The sequence below is a fragment of the Onychostoma macrolepis genome, chromosome 06 (genome assembly GCF_012432095.1).
Source record: "Onychostoma macrolepis isolate SWU-2019 chromosome 06, ASM1243209v1, whole genome shotgun sequence".
Classification (NCBI taxonomy): domain Eukaryota; kingdom Metazoa; phylum Chordata; class Actinopteri; order Cypriniformes; family Cyprinidae; genus Onychostoma; species Onychostoma macrolepis.
The window spans coordinates 8,845,776-8,872,752 of NC_081160.1; the positions used below are offsets into that span (position 1 = coordinate 8,845,776).

At 36.8% G+C, this 26,977-nt stretch overlaps 1 protein-coding gene across 9 annotated transcripts in view; it reads right to left on the reverse strand.

Moving 5' to 3' along the window:
- The window catches only part of dock9b (dedicator of cytokinesis 9b), an 83,797-nt gene that overhangs the window by 49,790 nt on the left and 7,030 nt on the right, over nt 1-26,977 (reverse strand). For 7 of the 9 annotated variants that reach the window (XR_009271680.1, XM_058778615.1, XM_058778617.1 and 4 more), the window contains exons 1-2: nt 12,110-12,277; nt 1,732-1,848 (exon numbers count right to left, since the gene is read on the reverse strand). Coding sequence is in view for 8 of the 9 variants with exons in the window: in XM_058778615.1 (XP_058634598.1) it covers nt 1,732-1,848; nt 12,110-12,277 (285 nt within the window). In the remaining variant the exon portion in view is untranslated. Of the gene's footprint in view, nt 1-1,731; nt 1,849-12,109; nt 12,278-26,977 lie in introns of those variants that run through there. The other 2 variants (XM_058778620.1, XM_058778616.1) reach the window with 1 other exon arrangement.

The window sequence follows — 26,977 nt, forward strand, 5'->3', positions numbered from 1 at the left end:
TGAGTAAAACATGGACTAATTTTCATTTTTGGGTGAACTAACCCTAATTTAACTAATGGTGAAATTAAACTGTAAAAATCCACAGAAGTGTTATATTGACCTACATTAAGTAACATGTTGGCTTATCTCTAAAGAATATATTGATTAAGTATGGCCTTTATAAAAATCAATATTTTTACTTTGTATGAGTATTTTTGTGTTTGGGAAAATAAATACTTTTGATTAATATTAAATCAAAATTTAAGGTTTGAAGCTGAGCCAAACTAAGTATGTGTATACATAGCTTTATTTTTAAGTTGGCCCAAAGTATCCCCCAGTGTAGTGATAACATGGACTGATTTAATATAACAAGCATATACAGGGTCTTGTCTCTGGCTCTATCATTATACAGAGTCTCAGATGTGCCTTTCTAGGACACGTCATCTCAGTCTGCATTCATACTACAGCACACATGTGAATGTCTCTGTGCTATAGAGCCTGAGGCCTGATGTGAAACCAACATTGAACATGAAGCTAAATTGCTGTACAGCCCAGGGTTTTACATGAAGCGCTATGCTCATTTTAACCAGCTTGTGTGCTTGTAAAATCTTAAATAAGCAAACTATGCATTGAAAATAATCTTGGTGAACTCATCCCTAACCATTCTGAGGCGTTATGATCTGAAGTCAGTTTACTAGCCTTGACTGTATGGGCATGGCTTTATACACTGCTGAAGCATTGTATGAGAGCCTGAGTATATGTGTGTGTGTGTGTGTGTGTGTGTGTGTTCTATTTGTAAATCTACTTTTTTACAGGTGTATCTTTTTTATCTAAAATACGTTACAATAATTTATATTTATTGTGTAATGTATAAAATACAACACTTAACATTTAGTTTTGTTTGTAATGGTCACCAAAAATAAAATGGCTTAATAACCATAATAAATTATGTCTTAATAAAATAAGAAAAATGCTGAGATGTTTGTCTGAGTGTTAGATTTAGGCTTTAGGTAGAATGTGACCACATACAGTACAGTATATGTCATACGTATATACACATAAATGGAGTGCCAGTCTTCATAATACTATTAAGACTAAGATTTTTGATTTAAGATTGAGAAGCATATTTAACATTTACATTTTTACAATTGGATTTAGAATTTCTAATTAGATTTAGGTTTAATTTCCTAACACTAATCCTAAAATTGAATTGTTTGGTTTCAGCTAACTGGGCTGTTGCTCGCAGAACACAGTTTTTTTCTGTTCCTCATAAACCAAGGCCCATAACAATGATCTCTCGCATACACACCCATTTCTAAAGGAAAACAAGTGGATGGTTCCATTCAGAGAAGCAGCTTGAGAAATCCCCTGAGACAATGTTACTGTAATGCTATTTGAGGGTTGTATAATGGTTGTGATGGAAAAGCAGGCCCTCGTGAACACTGAAAGAACAGTGATGTATGACTAGTGAGCCGAAGGAGGAAGCAAACTCAAGACACACCACTGAGAGAAAGTGAAAACTAACATCTGCACAGGTTACTCAGCTCTCAGAATCATGCTGAAAAATAACATTTCAGAGGAAATCGCAGCATGAATTCAGATAAGAAGAGAACAAAAAATACTGACAGGACTTAAAGTGTACATGTGCCTCTAGCAGAGAAAAATAGCCGGCAGAAGAATGAAAGAATGGATACTGGGGGGAGAGCAGATGGTCTGAGAGCTGGATGTGTACAGATAAACAGACGTTCTTACCTGAAAGTCCTCAATGGGAAACTGCAGCATGTCTCTGAGGACATCACTTAGTATTTGCGTTTTCCTCTGGACAAGTACACTCTCATAATCCAACGGCTCGATCACTTTTGGTTTTACCTGGAGACAAACACACACAAGTTTAACAGGAGTAAACCAGATGAGCAAATCAAACTATCAGACTACAAAATAAAATCAGGAACCAAATGAACCATGAATGACCATCAGTTAAAAAGGCTTATGGAAGGGCTGTAACATTTGTAACATTTTGTTAAGTGACTGCAGATCATCAGAACAATCTGTTGTGTTATCTGTTGTGTCTGTTGTGTTCAGTCAGGACATTAAGGGAGTCATATTCTATAATAAAAATATATATGTTTTTATATTGGATTAAACTCCAAACACATCTCCAAAATCTCATACTGTCTAGTGGATACTATGGTTTAAACTTATACTGTGACTGTTAAAAAATAGTCTGTGTATATAGTTTGAATATAAGTAGCATGAAAGAAATTCGGAAATTCACGTTGTCACATTTATGTGACCCATAAGTGTCAGTTGCATTAACAGACATTGACAAAACCAAACTGATATCTCCTGTGCCCTCATGGGATAGCAAAGTGTTCATAAAATGTGTACTTCACAATCTCACCAGAAGTAAAAAGTCATTGGGTAATTTTCTCCAACTGTTTTATGAATACTTTGGGTTCAAACATGCTACTTATCTCACATGCTTTTATATCGTTTTTATAAGTAAGCATATTTAGAGGCAGGGTTTGTCTTCTCATTTCAGAAGTAAATTGAGAACAATTCATTTCAGAAGTCAGAAAGTTGAGAACAAGCCATTTTTTTTTTATCTTAGTCTCTACGGACTAGGAACACTTTGGAGATCTAAATGTTATAGTATCAATTCAATGAACATTTCATTTTGGTATAATAATATCATCCCTTCAAGGCATTCTATTTGTCAGGTAAACTGCATATAATCCTTTAATCCAATACTGAATTAATGGGGTACAAAATTTCAAAATACAATATATTCAATGATGTGACAACATCAACAGTAATCAAAGTTAAACACAAATGTCTTTGTGCTCAGATACTCTGTTCTGTTTGTTAGTGAGTGAGAGACAAGTGAAGGCATAAGAGAGTTGTGAATGAGTATTGTGTTGAACTGTACCAGGCAGTTCACACACTGCTTCCCATAACCCACGCTATGATTGGCTATGGTCAGCACCAACAAGCCTACATCATCCAATAAAGACAGGCGAATAGGTCTCTGTTACAATGTCCATTGTGACATCATTGCTTTATGGGGACACACAGCACTGAGCGGCAGGCCTCAGGCACTAACTGGCTAACATATAATGGAAAAGATGCTAACCTCTGGGGAGAAATATTTCCTGTCCAACACGCACACACAAACACACACTTTCATAAAGCTGTTTGCCACAACCATCTCTGAAATATGTTCAGACAATCAAGTAAGCACATACTAAACACAATATGCCTTTGATTTACAATATGTCTGTGTAAACACATTTAATATTGGGATGTCAATCTCTTCCTTAATATATTAGTGTGCAAACAATGAGCTGAAAAAATGATGAAATGTGCCAGTACACATTTAAATGACAGTCAGAATCAGAAAAAAACTGTAAAAATGGCGATGCAATCATAAGCCTTTCTTGTGATATCTCAGTTGTTTCTTCAGCATAACAGATTTGGAGAAATTTAGCATTACATCACTTGGATCACAAATGGATCCTCTGCAGTGAATAGAATGAGAGTTCAAACAGCTAACAAAGATATATTATTTGTTTTAAAAAACTGTTTTGCATGTAAATGGTGATTGATCTGTGCATATTTCTCTCCTGATTCTTTCATATTTTAGCCTGAAGCAACAGTTTGATGGTAAAAACATCCTACAAACAAGCAGCTTTTCACTTCTAATTAATAAATTAATTGGACTGGAGTCGTGTAAATTACCACTAGATTACCGTGATGTTTTTATCAGTTGTTTGAACTCTCATTCTGACGGCACCCATTCACTGCAGAGGATACATTGGTGAGCATGTAATGCTGAATTTCTTCAAATTTGTCCAACGAAGTAACAAACTCATCTACAACTACTCCTTTAATGTGTGTAGTTAGAAGTCAGAGTTTTCAGTTTGAACTGACATTTCTCATTGAATTCATCCAAGACAAATTGAAAATCTGACCTATTCCACTTTACATTTACTACCACTTGTACTATTACTGCATGTTAGCAAGTCTCAGGTGAATCTATTTTTTATTTATTTTATTTTAAGAGACAATATTAAAAGTAGTGTAACAGAGATCTCCATTAAGTCTTTATAAAAATCCTGTGGGGTTTAAACCAATGTGTTTGTATGTGGAGAATTTCTTGGCCATAATCCACTTATTGCGTGTGCTGACGGGGACTCCCTGCTGAGGAATGCGCTCTAGTACTACACTGTTACGTTTACAGTGTTACATTCACATTTCTTGTGTAAATTCACATGTAGCACATTATAGAAGCCCATTAAACATCACATATAAATTTATCAGGTCTGTTCCACAACTCAGTCCACTCATCATCTCTATTCAGATGAACATTCCTCAGACACTTGAATTCAACAATAACATCTGTTCTAGACATACATGCATAAGCCTACAAAATTCAAAAATTTAAATAAACTATGTGCTCTGTGAATTGTCATATCTCCTTCATTCAGAAGTGTTTTAGTCTTACACTTTGCATGGATTTTAAAAAATAATCAATATTCTGGCAACACAAGCAGCCAACGTGCCAGTCTGAATGCCAGCCGCTAGACTGAACCGCAATTCCCACAGGTCACTCAACATAGCCAACACAAACACCTACTAATGAATACAATATGAGACTAATTAGGAACTTGCCAAGGCTAGGCACAGTCATTTAAACACTCGCACACACACACACACACACACACACACGTATGTGCAGCATTTGGAAGACGCTGATGCTTCTTTTTGACGAACATCCTGACAAACTTCTGGCACACTCATTTGCACACACACATGTGTTTATGTGTGCAGGACTGCAGAAATGTGTTGTGTCAAATGTCAAGCTGGAACTGCGAAGGAAGAGGAGGGGAAAGGGAATCTCATTAAACTGTCTCCCTCCCTTTGGGCCGAGGGAGGATTTTAAGGTAGGAGCAGACGGCCCTCGCTGTTTAACTGGGCTGTAAATCCTTGTACTTTTGCTCTGATTTGCCACAGACACATGGACACACACTATACACACATAGACAAACGCACACAATTTCATTCTACAATTCAATAAATCAGGAAAGTTTTTGAAGCAAAACTTTGCGAGCTGATCTGATCTTCACTACATGCCAATAAAGAGGGCGTATGCCAATACAGGTGCAACAACTCTAAACACACACACGCACACGCACAGTACATCAGCACTCTCACACACACTGTACATATGCATACTCAACACAGTAAATTTGTTTTCACTTATTTGGTGAATCATAAAACCTGTCTGGATTATATTTTACCCTAAAAATCAACAATTAAATGATGCAAAATGTAATATGAACGTTATGCTTTTTGAAATATTATGTTTTATAACTTTATTTTAATCTTAACTTTATTTGAATGATAATTAAGCACATTTCCCACACAAACCCCATCATCATAATGCAGTAAACCCATTATCATTTACTACTTATTTTTATTTATTCATAAATCATTATTAAAATTAAGTATTCAAACATGATGGCTCACCATTACAAAAAAGGTAAAAGTTGTAAATAAAACAAATATTACTGGACTATATTTTACAAGTTTACAAAAGTATCTTTCTACTTAAAATTTTGTACCTTTATTTGTTGTTTTTCTTTGTAATTGTGAAATTTAGCAATTTCTGAGTGAAAAAATTGCTTCTACACCAAACGTTTTTCTGTGTAAAAAATGTACACTGTAAAAAAAATGTAAGATTATTGTAGTATTTTTTTTCTTAAGTTGTAAAAAAAGATTGTATCATGTTTTACAAGGAAATACTACTTAGGAAAAACTACTTACAAGGAAATAGATTTTCTACTTTAATATTTCACATTTTATTCAATGTGTTACTTGCTACTTCTTTGTCATTTTTTGTGAAATGTACTAGCAATTTCAGAGGTAAAATCGTTTCTACACCAAATTTCTTTCAGAGTAGCATTTATTGTTCCTACAAATTAATTTTATTGTTTGCAATATATATATATATTTTTTTTTTTACTAGACCTGTTCATTGTGCTTTAAATGGTCACATTAGAGACTTACCCCTACGGGTGCTGCTGTTTCCCCCTCTATCTCCATCTCCCCCACACTCCTGCCCTGCTGAGGTGTTTCACACACTGCATCCTTACGGCCGGCTCGTCCAGCCCTGCCCTGCATGATCCACAACTCACTCACTCCAGAAGGACCAAGAGCTAAAGCCTCAAATCAACGTTAGTCGCAGAATAATAAACCAGGCTATGTCTCGCACAGGACTGAGAGGCAAACTAACACCAGAGCTCTGCAACAGCCTGCACACCCCGAGGGTATTCTTCCTTCTCTGCTGCTCTCCCCCGGCTGAGTCTCTCTTTCTGTTCTTCCGCTCCTCTCTGTTTCTGAACTTTACCATGTGGAGTTCTCAAGAGTGTTTTCCTCTATCACTTCAGTCCCTCCCTCATTCGCTCGCGCTCTCTCTATGAGAAGCAAGGACCACTCCTTCACACACAGCTGTTCTGGTATGGGGGAGTGTCTGTGTGTATGTGTGTTTGTCCATGTCCACTATTGTGTTATGTCACGCTCATCTGTCCTCCCTCTGCACTGAAACAGAGATCTTAACTGTCTGTTTCACCTGCCAGAGAGCAACACCCAAAGCCCACATGTGAACACGGAATAGAACAAATAAAGAGACAAAGTCCTTCTTTTTATGGATTTTACCACAAGAATAACACTGTAAGTTGAAAAAGTTTATAAAAGTTACTTCAGGGATTGGTCATATTAAGTATGAAGGGAGATGTATTCAATAAAGTCGAATGAAACAGCTACAAAAAGACATAAGGTCAGATAAGACAAAAGAAAAAGTTTTCTCCAGATGATTTAAAAACCCCATAAAAACATCTTTTTTCCTATGTTGATGTGTTTCAGAACAAAGTACAAAGCACAACAACATAACTGGAATTAAATTAACTCTAAAACTGTCTGTGCATGGTGTACATTGGAAATAAACATCAGTTTATTGTTGCATCCAATGTAGATAGTTTCACTAATTATAAAAGCCTCTAATTGCTTTTGTTTTGCCACTCATGTCCAGTATAAATATGCTGTAAAACTGAAATCAAAATTACTAAAGCACATTACAAAATGACTAAAATTTAAACGAAAATGAAAACGAAAATGGGGAAAGACATGTTTAATCTAGAGTGCTTTTGTGTGGACAAAAACTGTGTAGTGCAAGATTTTTATCTTGATCTGTGTGAAAACACCAAAATATCACCCTGCATTCACCTGTCTCTTCAACTCCATATAGAGATCTTTCATAAGAAAAAAAAAGTCTCATATTATGACTCATTTCCTTTTGAGTGTGTGCACACAGCAGGCTAAGAGACACAATTACAGATCTGCTTATCTGCACCAGTCCAGCACTCTGGTGTCCTCGGAAAAGGTCGGGCGACAGTCTGACATGGCGTACAATTGACATCCATTCATATTCAGAAACTCAGCGGGAACACATGTGTACACAAACACATACACACACTTCCTGTAGTCACATATCCGGGGTCAAAGGTCACCCTTAGGAAGGGCAAGAAAGCAGACAATAGTCTACACGAAGAAAGAAATTTCTAATTAATATTTCAATAATATTATGAAATTACTTTTTGGATTTTCTGAATTTGCGGCAACAAATCCAAGGTGTTCTAGATGGTTGCCAGGACACTGTTTTGTTTATTTTTTTAATGTGTTCTAAGTGGTTGTTACAGTGTTCCTAGGCAGCTTCTAGATGGTTCGTGCCCAAATAAAAAAAAAACATACCAAAGTCTCTATGACATACTGATTCCTTGATATGGCTCAAATCTAATTTCATTTATGGGGCAATTTATGGGATTATTTTATCCATTTTATTGGGAAGCAGGCAAAAACATCACATGTCAAAACTTGGGTTCCTCCGAGAAACATTTGCAAGAGAATGCAAGAGAATGCAATAGTTTAGCAAGCGAACACAAACTTTCTTAGGAGAACTCAAAAGTTCTGGCAGTGGAAAATATATAAAAAAATTATATTTCTATCATGATGTCATGACACCTCTTGGAGGGATTGGCATGGTAATGTGCATGACAATGTTAATGTATTTGGTCTTGGCGGAATAGATCTGCTACGCTGCTGCTGCTCTGGCTGCTGCGGCAGAGCAAGTACCGAGACTTGCTACTGCCAATACATCCACAACATGCTGCTGTGAGCATGTAAGAAATATTGCTGCTGCACATATAACATATTGAAACCCCCAAATAGCATACATGAATCATCCTGTAGCAGATCTATACAGGTGGAGCTGGGGAAGGTGGAGGGTTTCTGAAGCGCGCACAAGCTAAGTATTTGAATGTTGAGCAGCGAGCTCATTGGGTGCTGATACAAAACGAAACAGTCAGCTGCACCATCTGATAATGATGTCATTATGTGGAATTGAGTTTGACCTATCAGACTGTGCCATCTAGAGTTTCATGACAGAACTTTGGATTTCAATGCTTTTGCGTTCATATTCAGTTCCCTTATGAACTCTCTATTGCAGTCTACCTCAATATGCAATCATATTCTCCAAACAAGCATAGAGTATAATCATCCCAACGCAATCCATGACGACAAAAATGAATAATTACTTGTTCCTGATGCGGGGGTCCCTATAAAGACTGTACAGATGCAAACACGCTGTTTAAACCGGACACGTCAAAGTGAACATTCCTTTATTCTTCTATTCATCCTGTTGTCAGGAGTAGCTTGACAGTGTCAGAAACTATATGGTTTCTATTTGCATTTGACTTAAAACTCTCATTTGGTGTAGACAGGTGTCAGCTGTTAAGCAGCAGTGGCAGTGGCCAATGGTGCGATGATGTAAACCTATTTGAGTCATGACAACTCTGAATAGTTTGGCATGGTAATGGATATGGCTAATAATAATGTATTTAGTCTTGGCAGAATACATCTGCTATGCTGCTGCTGCAGAGCAAGTATGGTGACTTGCTATTGCCAATCCATCCACAGACAAGCTGCTGTGAGCATGTAAAATACATTTCTGCTGCACAAATAGCAGACCTTAATTTACCCGTAGCAGATCCTTAAGGGTGGAACTGAGGGAGGTGAAGGGTTTCTGCACTTACAGCAAACACAGAACCAAACTACGTATGCAAATGTTAAGCAGCAAGATCATTGGCTTCAGATGTGCCATGTAATGATCATGTGATGTCTAGTAGATCTGGGGCCCGTTGCATAAACTATTTAGACTAGTCTTAAAAAGTTAGTCATCTAATTTTTTTTCATCAAGACTGGACATAACTTTTTAAATTCAGTTATGAAAAGGTAGATTGGTCTTATTTGTATTGGAAAAGTAAGACTGATTACCCCTTGGCAACTGCTAGTTGGTTAAACTAGTTCTTAAGACACAGTCTTGGTGGCTAAGTTTATGTAACTGGCCCCTAACTAAAATAAATATTTGTATGTCTTGCTCTGAAGGCAGCTATGTGGAAATATATTAGCCTATATGACTTTACAAATCCCACAACATCCAAACAAACTATTTTTGAAGCTCAGTTTAAATGCTTTTGGAAGACGTTTTAAAGGGGTAGTTCCCCGAAAAATAACCAAAGAGTTGATGGTAGCCATAGACTTCCATAGTATGGACAGTTTGATTGCCAAAATTCTTCACAATATCTTCAGTTGTGCTCAACAGAAGAAAGTTTGGAACAACTTGAGGGCAAGTAAAAGATCACAGGGTTTTAATTTTTGGGTGAACTATCCAATTAAGCTATGAAACTTGCAGGATCTTTAAGGGTACAAAGACCTATTATATGTCATAAGATGAAGTTTTTGATGTCATGACATCTTTAACATTGAATGACAATATTAATCCTTAGTGTAAAGGATATAAGCATTGTTCTTGTTTTAACAAGCATCACTGAATATTTATAGTATAACTTTACATCACTGCGTGTCTGCGCATTCAATCAATAACATCTTGTCTATGAACGACTACGATCAAACACATGAAGCACGTCAATAACCTACACACATACATGCACCCTGTTCCCCACACCCTTGAGCTACGACATTAGCTTGGGCGAGTTGCATAATCCCACTTTGACGCAATAATTGGGAAGATTCCCAAAGGGGGTCAGGGCAGGGAGCCAGGGCGGGGACCACTGACTGAAAAAAAACCATCCAGAAAGCCCCGACCTCACTGTATACACCCATCCACAGTGGGAGATTCACGGCTGCGCCTGAACTTCAGCCAGCTGGTGCTGCGTAGAAGCTGACAGTGTGATAAGAGCATTTTACAGGGTTTATGCACCTTTTAGTGAAAGGGTAAGCTGTGGAGAACATCACATTATCTAGAGATGAGCTGAGCACATCCGACTTAAAGCATGTGTGATATATGATCCCAGTAGAGAGAGGCTCACACAACTATTGTAGATCATGGAAAAGTCGATTATGTTTCCTGTATGGAGGAAATATTAACCTGTGATCAAGCCTTGGTTACATGCAGCTCTATTGGTGACCAGATGGGTCGCTCAGACTAATCAATGTGTGCAAATGTGGCGTTGTTCTGCTCTCATTCTCCGTCTGTCTGTCTGGAAAAAAACTGCCATGTTGTCACTGTATTGCAAGATTATGTGGCACTTGGAGTCATAGTCTTGCTGTTGAGCACATGCTTCAGACAAGTTGTTTCAGCTTCATGTCCCACATCTCCTTCTCATCTGTGCTACAGAGCCACACTTACTGCCAGTTACAGTCTATTCGTGCCAGACAGCAAGGAATACATCACTGGCCACTGCTGCATCCCTCCAGATTGCTTTAGGATGGACTCCAATGCTTACCCTTTAATCATTATATTACTAAAGAATGCAATATAAAAAATTTGTATTATTGTATATGTTAATTTAAATATTATAAAATACATAGATGTATACATGTATGCGCACTATGGTTCAAATGTTTAGGGTAATTTAGCAAGATTGCATTACATTTATCAGAATGTGAAGACTTTTACATTGTTATAAAATATATCTATTTCAAATAAATAATTTTCTTTTGAATTTTCTGTTCATAAAATAATCCTGAAAAAGTCCTGTATCATAGTTCCCACAAAAAAAATATTAAGCAGCACAACAATGACAATAATAAGATTTCTGAAGGGTCATGTTACATAGTAAAGACTGGAATAATGGCTAATTACAAACATTACCATATATATATACACATATATATGTACACACACACATACGCACACAGTATATCTATTTACTAAGTATTTTTTATTATCTAGCTAATATTTACTTAGGGACTTTCATTTAGATCTAATAAAATCTAAATTTTACAAGATTTTAGACCATGCTTGTATGATGTGCTAATATATATGCTAATATACTCTTAAACATAGTCAAAGTTAACTTTCTGCAGATTTTTGCACTTCAAATTTACAGACTTAAAAGCTGTTTCCTTTGGGAAAAAGGATGAAAAATATGACTCTGTCAATGGCAACTCACACTGAGATGAATGGGAATGAGTTTCCCCAGGTATTTTAGAATTCTTTGGGCTCTTTTTTCCATAAAGTAGCTTTGGAATAGTATGTATTATAAATAATATAATTTTCCACTTTCTCCCCTTAATTTTTTGTCCTATCTCTACTATCTATTTCAAACCAGCCTAATATGTGTGTGTGTGTGTGTGTGTGTGTGTGTCTTAATCTCATATGTAAACATATCTGTGAACATATACAGTATATGAGCCACATATGATATATATTTTATCTTGTCGAGTAATTCAAACCACTCTAATAACAGAAGGAATACCCAGGCATACTTCATAACCACTCCACGACTTTCAGAGAGATACATAATACATAAACCCACAGGCACACTTCCACATACACCCACACACACTTGAAGAAACGTTCCGCTCAGCAAACTGCTACTTCAGAGAGTGCTGAGTAATACTGTCAGAGGAAAGCCCTTAACTCTGTACACAATTCATGAGGTATAAACATAAAAATCTCTGCTATGTTCACAGTTATGTTGTCTAATGCACAACATAGGACAATTAAAATTACAAAAAGCACACACACACACACACACACACACAGTACCGATGATGCAGCTGCTGGTGGTGCGATTGCCAGTGATTCTCTGCGGCTGAGTGTGTCTTCCTCCTCTGGCTCGTCAGCCTCCAGCTCTGGTTTACACACATATCCACAGTTCCTGTGCAACACACGCCGCAGTCCCTCAAACAGGATCACACTTGCAGTGCAACCCATTGCACCCGGTCCCAGAAACATACACACACTTCTGTGAGCCGATCGGAAGTGACTTCTTCAGCCTGCTTTAAAAAGACACTCTGCTAAAAGACACGGGTCCGAAGCCCAGCCGGAACTAACCCAGCTCTCAGATATCCAGCCCCAGCACAAACCTCTCCGTCCTGAGACATATCACTCCATCATCCGTCCTGAACCAGGATCAGAGCGGAAGGGAAATGAGGAAGCTTCCTCCTCAAGGATGACAGCAGACTGACTTCATCCATTCAAATGAGGGAGATTAAAAGTTGCCGGATTTCTAAAAGTGTGTTTTTATCTAAAACCGCCCTGGGGATGTTACGATGACAAGTTCCTCAGGAGAAAAGTGCTCCAGTGAATCTAGGACATGAGGGAGAGGAATGCTGAGGATTGACGGAAGAGACAGAGGAGTGAGTGATGAGCTGCTTCTGGAATCAGTGCTGGGCGTCGACTTCTCCACTGCCTGGAGATGCTGATCTATTCCTCTCTCTCTCTCTCTCTTTCTGCCTGTATCTCACTCCCATGCCATGCTCACTCTGTGCTTCCTCTATACCCCCCACCCCTCAGTCTCGTTCTCCTTTTAACATTGCTCTCTGTGTTTCCTGACCCATATCTAGCAGCACAGCATTCATTCATGCGCTAACTATAACACACGCAAACATGAGCGCATGTTTGAACATAAGAGCATCCTTTCATTTATTTAATATGTATATGTAATGAAAAATTCCTTAAAGTACTTAACACTAGAAATCAACCAATATTTTGTTTAAGATAGATATTGCTAACAATTATTTTAACGTTTTGTGTGTCTGAGAATTGACATACAGACATTTTTATTTTATAGATATATTTATATCTAATCTATCTATAGATCATCTTTTTAAATTACTTTACATTATTACTTATTTCATTTATAATTATTAAATAAGTAATAATTATTTCACTGGTTTAATTCTTTTAAATTACTAATGATTGTATTTCTGCACTTTACAGTAGTGAATAAAGCTTTTGTAAGGACAAAACAAATCTGAAAAATATTTGTGTTTTTCACAGCACATAACATATTTGATGGTTATTTCCTTAAATGTAAATGTTAGAAACTCATATGCGTATTTCCATTTTGCTTAATTTCCTCCACTAAACTTCTCAAAATTCACTGAAGGAGGTGCACATGCATATGCACCAAACAATTGTAGCGCAATAATTCAAACGAAAATATATATTTAGCTGTTATATATGCATTTAGTTGGACATTTATTGCACGTTTTAAATTCTACATATAACAAATGTAACTTTTAATGAGAGCATTAACTGTAAAGGGACCATTGTAATATAGGATATGAATGTTAATACAAATATGTTTAAATTAGTGAATGTGTGTTTAATCTGTGCAGTGGGCCATTTTTTAGAATATAATGTTTATACTGTATATTTAGAAACACAAATATCAGTAAAATTTGGTCAAACTGGTTATCAGGCTATCAAACACACATTACGGCCGTAACTAAAGACTTCAATAGCAGAAAAGCCCCTTCTGTTAGTGTGTGTTAATATTTCATCGGGCACTGACACAGTCACCTACTTTAGAGTAAATGACTCAGACATATCAGGGATGACATGCTGCAAGGACCTGAAGAATTGGGGTGACGTGTGTGGACACATAAGAGCAGATCTGTCTCAATGTATCTCATACATGCCATCAGAGTACATTATGTGTGTCAACTGTAAATGTAAACATGTATTTTTATTTGACAGCAATATGCCTTTAAATATTAATAGATGTTGTGTCCGTCTGTGTTAAGACTGACTTAACCCTGCTCCGGATCGTCAGACATTGGTTGGGCATTACATTTAGAGCAGATTTATTAAAGCCTGCAGCTCATGCTTCAGTGGTGGTACAGTGACATGATCACTGATTGGTGCTGGTCAAGGACCTCCACCAATCAGATGTCTTGTTTTTGGGAGGTTTTTTATGGCATGCTTTCCTACACAACTTAAAAAAATTAAACATTAGTCACAGAAACACCCCTTGATGTCATCACATGCACTCCTCCCTGTTGTGAGTTGGTTTGAGTTATGTATTTGGCCACTTCAGTTACACTTAAAATCACTGACTTTTATTGCACTTGAAAATAAAATCAAAGTCAGGTTGGGTAGAACACCTTATGCTAAAGACTTCACATATTTACAGGATGATTCCAAGACCATTTTAGTAAACAAAAAACGAAACGAAATGAAATAAATACTACTTTTTGGGACCATTGTAACTTTGCCACTCTCATTCTAAGTCCTTCTGTAAGAAACATTAAATACAAACTGCTTTTGAGAACATAAAGATGACTCTCTGACTTTTTGTAATGTGGGGTTAACATTCTTTACAAGGGACTCTTTTTGACCAAAGAGAATACCAAGACTAATGAACACAAAGAAAAGGGCATTTTCAGTACAGACACATCACTGCTCAGCTTCAAACGCTCTATCTTGCTCACACACACACACACACACACACACACATTCATGACAGCATATCAGACACAGAGAAGATCAAAAGTATGCACACTTTGATATTTTTTGTCTTTCAGTTTCTCACACAAAACTCCTCGAGAGGAGATTCATTAAAATATTTATTAAGATTCATTAAAATAAAACCAATGATCTACACAGCCTTTTTCTATTTAGGAATGCATAAAAATATTTAAGCTGCTTAAAAAAGAAAGCAAATGCAACTTCTGCCCAGCATTTTTGTTTTCATTTTACAGCAAATGCATATGAAAATTGACTTGTTAACACCAAAAAATGCAGGAGTATGCGGAGTTCCAGAGTTCATCACCATTGCTCATACTTGAACCAGAAACATACTTCATGCAAGTACGTGAAGAGCATTTGGTCAGTGGGTGTACTTGTATTCAGTTATTAGCTTCTAGTAGTGCAAGGCTTCTTGCATTGTTATATTGAAAAATGTGTTGGCACACAATTCATAAATGCAAGTGTGTGCATTGGATAATTAACCCAAAAATAACAATTCTGTCATCATTTACTCACCCTCGAGTTGTTCCAAACCTGTATGAGTTTCTTTCTTCTGCTGAACACACACACACACACACACACACAACAATATTTTGAAGAATATTGTCAGTAACAAAACAGTTGTTGGTAGCCATTGACTTACATAGTATGAAGAAAAAAGAAATTCTATGTAAGTCAATGACTACCAGCAACTGCTTAGTTACCAACATTCGTCAAAATATTATTATTTTACATTGTGTGTGTGTGTGTGTGTTCAGCAGAAGAAACTCATACAGGTTTGGAACAACATGAGGATGAGTAAATGACTGGTCTTAAAGTGATAGTCCGACCAAAAATGAAAATTCTCTCATCATTTAATTATCCTCTTGCAATCCCAAATGCATGTGACTTTTTTTTTTGTACAGAAGGACACAAACAAATTTTTGTACAAAAATAATCCATCCAAATGTGTCCAAGCGAATGGATGTTCAAATGTTGATGCTCTGAAAAGAACATAAACAATAGGTGTGTGTGTAAAAAAATAATAATACTCATATTTTTAACTTGTTTAACTATAAACCAGCTAACTGTTGTACTTCCGTTTATGAGAGGGCCAAGTTTACGCTTGTGAATCACATCCTAAGTGTGTTGTGAATTTTGACATGAGTGAAGCTCAAGTGAGAAGTGACACAGAAAGTCATTTGCAACCTGGTTTGCATTAAATAAAATAAATAATGAGGCAATTTTCAATTTTAGGTGGAGTAAGTGGTAAGATTTGAACTGACCTTAATTCTAAGTATTAAATATTTCTCATGTTTATATGAAAATTCAGACAAAAAGTGTCCAAGCAAGAGAATATATCATACAGACCTAGCGTAGGTGGGCTCATCTAAGCCAATAAGCAACCCCCCAGAACATGCTGGAAAGCCCTGACAACCACCCACAACACCCTATCATTTGTGGTGGCTAGTTGTACATGAAAAAACACTACTAACATTTTCTTCACAAAATGTAAACATCTAGTTTAACATTCATAACAGTAATACAACTGCCAAACTATAGTCTAAACACTGGCAAAAAGAAACCTCACGAGGCATTGCATAAATAAAATGAAAGTTTGCTAGCTTTAGTTTTCAACACATTTTTAAATGATGTTTTTAAAGTCCATTAATTACAGTGTGAGCTGTTCTGCTTTCATGTGAGTCCAGTCTGCTCGTATGAAAGTCTATTTCTAACATTTGTTACTTGGAGCCTAAAGTTTATTTGCTTCATTTTTGCTCCTTGAGGGCACGTTTTGAGCATATTGTTTTGGTTTGCGTCTGGATTTCATTTCAGAGCTGGACCGGGTCGTAGGGTTACTGACGTCAGAGGCCTGGTGGTCCAGGTGACTCAGTGCAAAACTATGATGTAATGTGTGTGGTTGCCATAGAGATAATATTGTAATACTCAGCACTGGACATTATTATATGAGGCTGAAAACTCATTCTTGTTAACTTGCACACACACACAAAAGACAAAGCACACAACATGGCTAAAAACAAATCCATATAACAGTGTATGCACATATGGAAATAATTGGTGTAGGAAAAAATGAGAAAATTCGCTTGCAACTTGAATAATTAAACAGCAGGTGTTTCACGGGAGAGAAAATTAAAGAGACAGAAAAGGGTATAGAGAGCGAAAGAGGACAGAACGTTAAAAGTACATTAATGCTTAGAAAGCTGAGGAACGTCAGCTCAGATCAATACTTTTCAGACAGTCAATGGTCAGAAAACTTCACATGTGCCATGATTGGGCTCTTCTGCCATCTACAGGCACAAAACAAAGAGCTATCATAAAATATTGCTATACCAGCAAATACCAGAAGATCAATTGTTTCTATATCTCTCAGGTAGTTAATCTCAGATTAATATTCATCGCTGTCACTGACATTCAGGACATGTATGATTTTTGTTCAAATTTAAAATACTTCCTCGCTTAATATGCATAACACTGTACTGATTTTCCCAAAACGTAGAATACTCTGTGGCAATATCAAAACAAATATTCTTGGTTTGTTTGAGCATCTTGACTGGTAGAAAATAGTATTATGGAGGAGGAGTTAGTTCACAAGTAGAAATATGAATGAAAGAATATATAGTGCTGCAGTGATAATGTATTTTTGTTGGCAAACCCGAAGTTAGCATCACCCTGCTTCCCTCTATAAAAACCTAACAGGATTTTTCCACTGTGTTTTGTATTATTGCAGAAAATAAGCTCTGTGGCCAACAAAAGTTTATAATACTTACTTGGTTTGTTCATCATGATAATATTCATGAACGAACAGCTTTATGGATTTTGAAGCCTAAATACAATCGTCAAAAATAAAGGCTAAACATAGCATGACTTCAACATCACCACCATTAAGCTTCAGAGTAAAGACTGAACATTTTCCCTAAAAGGTCTGAGTTAGAATAGTTTGCAAAGTGTGATTATAAACACAACGACGCTGTGAATGCGAACTAGTGAGTACACGTTCGGTGTGATGACATTTATGACCCTTTCCAAGACAAATAAAGCTATAAAAAATCACAAGGAGGTATTACTGATGTATTATATGTCATAGAATAAAACATGGAAATGACTTGAGCTTGTGTCAACTATAGACTTTAAGCATTTAACCAAAAACCCATTCAAAAAAACCCACTGACTTCAGTCCCACGGGAATGGAAGTGCTAAAATGCTAACTTGTTTCTGGGTTTTGACCTACAAAAGTACATCATCCCTGCAGAACACTATATAGCAGCTGGATCATTCTAAAAATATTAAGCACAATTTAAGCAAATAGCAGAATAAATGTTACTTTTCTTGTCAGAATGTAGCCTATTGCTGATTTTAGATGATATTTAAAAGCAACATTGAATCATTTCAGCATTATAATGGCACAGAAATTACACACTGTAGCTTTGCACACACAGCTGGTCTTTAGTTCACTTACAGTATATAAAGCCCTGTGTACTATGAGGTTAGATCAGGACAAAAAGAGTTTCTCACACGGCTGGAGTTTGGCTTAAGTTTGGCGGCCACAGGCTCTGGCTATGCTCACACATCGCTAACACTGATCCAGCACAGCACTAATAAGAACACAGGACAGTATTAGCATTGTTCTTCGTGTGCAAATGTAGCACGCAGAGACCAGGCCCTCTCTGAACCTATACTGTGTAGAATGTGGACCGGACAGGAGAAAGAATGAAGATCTGACTTCTAATGGCCAGAAATAGAACACAAAATGCTAATTAGGAGAACACATTTTTTCCAACTCAGATTTATTAGTCATAAAATATTCACTGTGTGATGGAAACCAAATTATTCTATGGGCGGTTCACAAAGAAACAAGTTTCAATTCTATTCTAAGGTCATTATAATGCATAAATAAATAAAAAACAGAAAGGGTCTTGCAATAGTAAGTACTCTATATTTGGCACTAAAATATTTCCAAAATCTTGTGGCTCTTTTGTCCCTTTGGTTGCATTTCTAAAACATTCCATTGTGCATAAACCAATTAATTACATATTATGTAATGATCCACTAACATCAGCAAAATATGTTTTTCACACATGTGAACATCTGTCTAGCCCCCAAAATTAAAAAATGATGGTTTGAAAAACACAACATAAAGTCTTCATCGATCAACACATTAATATCTGCGTAATGCAGTAGTGAAGTATTGATGTGGCAAAGTTTGATTTTACATTCAAACTTTAGTCATAAATACAAAAGCTGAAAGCATTACTTAATGGAGCTATAAATGAATGATGGAAAAACTACACTCAGATTTCAGTCTGTTCTCTCACATATGCAAATAGAAAAGCATGCATTAGAGTAACAAAGGAAAATGGAAATCTCTTCTTGTTCCCTATGTAAAATGACTGATACGTATTAAAATTTAATGGATGCATACAGAAACAAACATACAGTTCCCAGGCACTGGTATGATTATTGACAAAAACTGATCTTTTCCCCATTTATAATTCAATGAATCATAGTCTGATTTAGACAGTGAATCAGATAACCCTGAGTGAGCTGCATGCTAATCTTGCATTTGTGATTATTTTTATAATGTAAGAGGAAAAGTAATGATATATCATTAATGTGTCAGACGACAAATTGAATTTGTGATTAATTCTGTCAACGGCTTTAAAAGCTCTAAAAAGAGATCAGTCATTGACAATCATTGCTCAGCACAGATATAATTATGTGATAGGGATATAATGTTTATTCTGTTGTACAAAGAGACCTTTAATATAAAAATGAAAATTAATAAATGCAGGGGTGAGACTTTCAGGTTAGAAATAATTTTAATACCTCGCCAGGAACAGCACTTATTTTCATGGTACTTAAATCAGTGAAGAAGTTTTAAAATGATGATGTGCAATCTTTGTACGGGTGTGTAATATACAGTGGGGCAAAAAAGTATTTAGTCAGCCACCAATTGTGCAAGTTCTCCCACTTAAAAAGATGAGAGAGGCCTGTAATTTTCATCATAGGTATACCTCAACTATGAGAGACAAAATGAGGAAAAAAAATCCAGAAAATCACATTGTAGGATTTTTAAAGAATTAATTGGTAAATTCCTCTGTAAAATAAGTATTTGGTCACCTACAAGCAAGATTTCTGGCTCTCACAGACCTGTAACTTCTTCTTTAAGAAGCTCCTCTGTCCTCCACTCGTTACCTGTATTAATGGCATCTGTTTGAACTCGTTATCAGTATAAAAGACACCTGTCCACAACCTCAAACAGTCCAACTCCAAACTCCACCATGGCCAAGACCAAAGAGCTGTCAAAGGACACCAGAAACAAAATTGTAGACCTGCACCAGGCTGGGAAGACTGAATCTGCAATAGGTAAGCAGCTTGGTGTGAAGAAATCAACTGTGGGAGCAATTATTAGAAAATGGAAGACATACAAGACCACTGATAATCTCCCTGATCTGGGGCTCCACGCAAGATCTCACCCGTGGGGTCAAAATGATCACAAGAACTGTGAGCAAAAATCCCAGAACCACACGGGGACCTAGTGAATGACCTGCAGAGAGCTGGGACCAAAGTAACAAAGGCCTCAAATCCTGCAGTGCCAGACGTGTCCCCCTGCTTAAGCCAGTACATGTCCGGCCCGTCTGAAGTTTGCTAGAGAGCATTTGGATGATCCAGAAGAGGATTGGGAGAATGTCATATGGTCAGATGAAACCAAAATAAAACTTTTGGTAAAAACTCAACTTGTCGTGTTTGGAGGAGAAAGAATGCTGAGTTGCATCCAAAGAACACCATACCTACTGTGAAGCATGGGGTGGAAACATCATGCTTTGGGGCTGTTTTTCTGTAAAGGGACCAGGACGACTGATCCGTGTAAACGAAAGAATGAATGGGGCCATGTATCGTGAGATTTTGAGTGAAAACCTCCTTCCATCAGCAAGGGCATTGAAGATGAAACGTGGCTGGGTCTTTCAGGATGACAATGATCCCAAACACACCGCCTGGCAACGAAGGAGTGGCTTCGTGAAAGCATTTCAAGGTCCTGGAGTGGCCTAGCCAGTCTCAGATCTCAACCCCATCGAAAATCTTTGGAGGAGTTGAAAGTCCGTGTTGCCCAGCGACAGCCCCAAAACATTACTGCTCTAGAGGAGATCTGCATGGAGGAATGGGCCAAAATACCAGCAACAGTGTGAAGACTTACAGAAAACGTTTGACCTCTGTCACTGCCAACAAAGGGTAAATAACAAAGTATTGAGATGAAATTTTGTTATTGACCAAATACTTATTTTCCACCATAATTTGCAAATAAATTCTTTAAAAATCCTACAATGTGATTTTCTGGATTTTTTTTTTCTCATTTTGTCTCTCATAGTTGAGGTATACCTATGATGAAAATTACAGGCCTCTCTCATCTTTTTAAGTGGGAGAACTTGCACAATTGGTGGCTGACTAAATACTTTTTTGCCCCACTGTATTAGTATATTAGGGCATGCTAAATCCACCAAGCTGGCATTGTCCTTTGACCAGTGTTCTTTATGACATACTAAATAGTGGTCAAATTTAATTTAAAGGTAGTAAGTAACATGCACAACTTATCTGGAATAAAATGTTTATTTATTTTACATACTATTTGTAAGAAAATATGTGATATGGCATTTTTGGGGGTTATAACAGCAGAAATCTTCTGTCCTAAAAGCTTCCAGACAAAATGTCAAAGAACAATAGCACAGTTAAAATGAGGGCAAGTATGTGTTTTTTTTGTTTTTTTTTACAAACTAATGCAGTATACAATTTAGATCTAATGGCTGAACTTGCGAAAGTTTGTGAGGTTTGTAGAATTAAATATGTATTAGATATTCAAAAACTAGTTTAAATTTCATAACTGCATGTTCACCAAATGCTGACAATATAGGACTATTATAGAGATGTATCTATTGCTGTTAGACAGTCACAGCCAATTAAAAAAAAACAGAAACTAACTTAGAGAGGGATTAAGAAATGAAATATTTAAATGCAGGAGCAAATGAGTCTGAGTCTGCTCTGGTGCACCATTTCTCGTCTCTGTCAAAATAAAAGTCCTGCTTTCAAAACTTAAAGGGATAGTTCACCCAGAAATTTGATGTTTATCTGCTTACCCCCAGGGCATCCAAGATGTAGGTGACTTTGTTTCTTCAGTAGAACACAAACGAAGATTTATAACTCAAACTGTTGCAGTCTGTCAGTCATATAATGGCAGTCAATGGGTTCCAAACGTTCCAAAGCTAAAAATCTTTGTTTGTGTTCTACTGAGGAAACAAAGTCACCTACATCTTGGATGCCTTTGGGGTAAGCAGATAAACATCAAATTTTCATTTTTGGGTGAACTATCCCTTCAAAGCCAAACAGAAACCTAGAGGATGATAATTAAAAAATGACAAAAATCTGCTTGTACTAACATCATTTGTGACAACAAAACAACATGATGTTAAACAAGTACAGTTTAACCCCAAGGAACAACCTTCTAACTTTGAAAATGGCATGTCCTTGCAAAGTGTCCACTGGTGCACACTCCAGAACTGATGATTGTCTGCTTGTATGAATACTATGCTTGTATGAGTATGCCACATTCTATTCATGACATACTGTTTTTGGAATATTGTGTACACACACTGTGTTGAAGACAATACACAAAAGCCTCAAGATAACCAAATAAACTTATCTCTGCTTCCCTCTTGCTGTGTCTCTTTCATCTGACCTATTGACCTTATTCTTTTCTTCTCAAATATAATGTTTCAGAATCAAATGGAAAAAAGTAAAACATTGCACTATATGATGGTGAATGCTCCTGAAAAATGTTTTGGAGCAAGAATAACAGTTTGGGTGAAAACAGTTTCTCATTTTACTTCTATATGTGTACTAATATTTGGTGAGACGTCATAGAGCGAATGTTGAATGAAAAGATAACGATAAATGAATAGAAAGAGAGATGAGCGTGTAAGAGAGCCAGAATCAGTCAGTCAGTGAGCCCAGTCTGACCCACTAGCTGGTTTGCTTAATCTTACACCGTGTACACTGTACAAATATAGGGCGCCAGTTCGAGAGATAATCTACTCCTTTAATCATGGGAAATCCTTTTCACAACAGGCAAGCACTGACACGGGGATGATCCATGAGGAGGGTTTCAGACCATCTTTCCTCTGCAAACATGCAATCTTTATCAGTCACAATTATCCTCATGTACAATACACACGGTATGAAATTGAATTTGACCATTCCTAAGATGCAGTACTTCATAATTTAATCAAATGCCCAGTTTAAACACACATTTAAGGACTGTTGCACTTATTCTTATACAGCCCGCAATCATTTCCAAGTGAATCTAGATATTCAAAAAGAAAAATGTAAGTGGTTTTCCTTCATTGCAAAAAGTGGACATTACATAAAAAATGGAGCCAGGATGGAGGGGAGGGTTGAAAATGTAAGAGGGATTTATGACATCAGCCAAAAAAGATTATGAAGACAGACCTTTCTTATTTGGAATACTGTGCACCAGTGAATCACGCACAGTGCAATGAGAAATATGTACAAAGAAAGTAAACCAGGTCAATTTTGAGTTCATGTACACTTTAATACTACAAATACTTATTAATGGGCTAATGTTAGATCTCTCCCAGTTACTACAGCCTTGTGTGGAACAGAGTGCATCATGGGAAATGGCTGTTAGTACTTAAAGAGTACTAAACCTCGGGTGGTTTTAATGACTATGCTGGCAAAGAACAAGCAGTTCCCAATGTTGCCAGCTGACTCTGCACTCCTAAACAGGAAAATAATTGTATGTATAACACAGAAGCTAGTCAATAACTGACAGACCAACAGTTACAGTCCATATACCACTGCAGTACACTGGACCCCTGGGAATCAAACACAATTCTGATCAGTGGACTGACCTTTGAGTTCACCTGCATAAACTTCTGACAGCGTTAAGTTCAGTACTTAAGTACCGAACTTAAATATAGGCAAGGTTCAGCTTAACCTGTACGGCTGATCAGTCAAGTGCTTCTTTACCAACAAAAAGCCATGGAAATACAGATTTGCACAACCAAATAAACACATAAATATATGTATAAAAAGCCCATTAATGCTTATGTAAAGAAAATCAACCGAGCACTTTTTACCAGACACTTGATACCAGTGCTGTGCAGAATACAGGATATCAAATTGCCCAGTTTCTGTCAGTCCTAATGTGCAGAGGATTCCTGATTGGCACAATCCTGCAGCTCAAACAGTAGAGCACGGTGCTTGCAACAACAAGGTCATGGGTTTCATTCCCAGGGAATGCATGAACTTAAAATGTCTTAATTAATGGAAGTCTTGGGGATAAGAAGGGAACATTGTCCTGGGCCCAGTGACGAAGGGAAGTCCACTATGAAACAACATACTCATTGGGCCCCATGCAAGGAAGGGACAAAAACATTAAACAACTGTCTACTCCTGGGTTTATTCTTATTATTCTAATATGACCATAATGCATAATGCAAAAGCAACATTGCAGTTAATAGGATACTTCACCACAAAAAGAAAATTTACTTACCCTCATGCTGTCTCAGATATATATGACTTTCTTTTGTCTGTGAAACACAAACTAAGATTTTTATTAAAAATAATCCATCTCCATATAATACAAGTGGATGGGTCCATCAAAGTTGACATTTCAAAACAATGCAAAATGAACATTATGGTATAATCTATATGACCTCAAGTAAAATTAAGTTCTGAAGTGAAATGATAGGTGTGTGTGAGAAAAAATACTAGTATTTTAAACCTTTTAAACTATAAAACATCACTTTCAAACAACTATCAGCACGTTATGAAGGATGATGTAAGTGAACTGTGAAACTCGATCAAGAAGTGACGTTTCACAGTGTGCTTACATCATGTTTCACAAAGTGTCAACATTCTCACCGTGCTGACAGTTGGCCGTAAGCAATGTTTTTGGTTGAAATATTAGTATTTTTCTTACACACTGGGGTCGTATGGATTACCATTGTTCGTTTTCATATTGTTTTTAAGCTTCAACTCTCTGTCTGAGTCCACAGAAGTAAGAAAGCCATATACATCTGGGACGGCATGAGGATGAGTAAATGATTCATTTTTGGGTGGAGTGTTTCTTTAACAGCTGTTGAGGTGACTAAAGATACAATGTGTATGGTAAATATCATCATCAAGACGTCCAAAGCAAGAAACAAAAAGAAAAACAGCTCTCACCACAAATGACAGCTCGACTGACTGCTTACGTGCAGTGCTCGTGTCCATGCAAACCAGAGACAGAGCTGTTCTCATCAGACAGACTGCTTCAAAGCTCACAGGGTATCAGATGAAATCCCCTTCTCAGCAGCCTGGTTTCTCGCTTAGGCCTGAGTCAACTGGCTTTATGTAACAAAGTCTTTTCTTCTCTCAAAAGGGGAGTGAGGGGAGAACACACAACAGTATGAAAAACTTCAACATGACACCTCACTCTAAAATCCACAGCTAACTCTGCTGCCTTTATCACCAAAAAGTATGACATTGGTTGAAGTTGTGGGATATAATAATAGTTTTCTCTAAATGTTTTGTTTTGCTCGAGCAGATTGTGTGTGAAGAGAAGTTCATGCTGGATTCCATCTACAATACAAACACAGAAAACGAACTTCATAGAGTAGAAAAGCATTGATGAGGGCATCTGATGCCATGACCCTAGCATGAGTATCATGTAATGGTGGCTGCAGCAGCGTGTATTTCATGCCTGGGTCAACACTAGTGATACTTACTGGGGCAAGAAATTAAAATAAACTGGTGTCCTTGTATATTTTTAAAGTTTAACCTTAACTTTTGAAACAGCCCATGGCTATGAAAAACAAAATCCAAACCTAACCATCATGTTAATTAAAAATCCAATCATAACTCAGCGTCTGACTTCAGCCCGAGTGAAACGCACCCAGAATGCTTCCCGAGAGGATCATATGTGGATTCCACCCACTCATATCATCCAAGATATTATGCTAATTAATCACATCTAATTAAGGATGGAACAGGATGTCACCCTGCAGGTGGAAGTGAGAGCCAGATTTTTAATTTTTTGGGACATGAAGGACAAGATTTCAGCTATCTTTGTACTTCAAATATCAGTTAATGAGTTTAATTGTTGTTATTGATCTCCCTATGAACAATTCATCCATGCATATGCTTTATTTAAATATATATATATATATATATATATATATATATATATATATTTATTAAATGAATTAATTACCTACTTTTTCAATAATCTGTTTCACTCAACTGTACTTCACAATACAGAAAAAAAGATCTGTCATTGCTTTCTTTACATCACAACTTTAACGGGATAGGTCAGAAAAACTTTCTCTCAGTCATGTCAAATCCATATAGTGTTATTTATTTATTTATTAAGAAATGATTTTTGTTCTTTCTTTTTTGGTCATTTTTTTATGTTTGGATCTTAGCAGCCACAGTCAATATTAATTGTCATTACACAAAAGACATTTGTAAAGATATATACACAAAAAAATGATATTTTCCACAGAATAAAAAAGGGTGACATGAAGGTGATTATAAAATGCCTGAATTTTCATTTTTATGTCAACTATCCCTTTAAGTAAGAATTATGTGTGTGCGAGGGAGAGAAAAATACTGAGAGAAGTTCCTAAAAATGGAGAATTCAATCTTTCAGTAGTAGTTCCATTCCCTCACTTTCAGTGTGGACGTCAGACAAATTTCCACAATAAAAAACAGCCTTGATAGATTTTCCAGTGGTGTGGTGAGTATGGATCTGTGAGTCTCACTAAAAAAGAAAGGTCTCCATCATTTCACCAAAGCGCAGCAATATACACTGAGACATCACGACTTCATGCGAAGAAGGGAAAATCATTAGATGAAGTGTCTGGAAGAGACATTTTCCAGAGCTTTCTTCTGCAGTTGTTAATGATGTAATTGGTGGCAGCTGTAAAATTATGGGTACATTGCCATGGAAACAAGCCTCGAGCTCTATGACAATAACTATGCGGCTTCACAGAGGAAGCGTTTACAGAGTTTGTCAGCCTTTAAAACAATAGCATTTAAGATTTAATGCAAGTTCAGGAAACTAAGCATTATTAGTCTATACAATAACTGCATCCTTTTGCCTTTTAG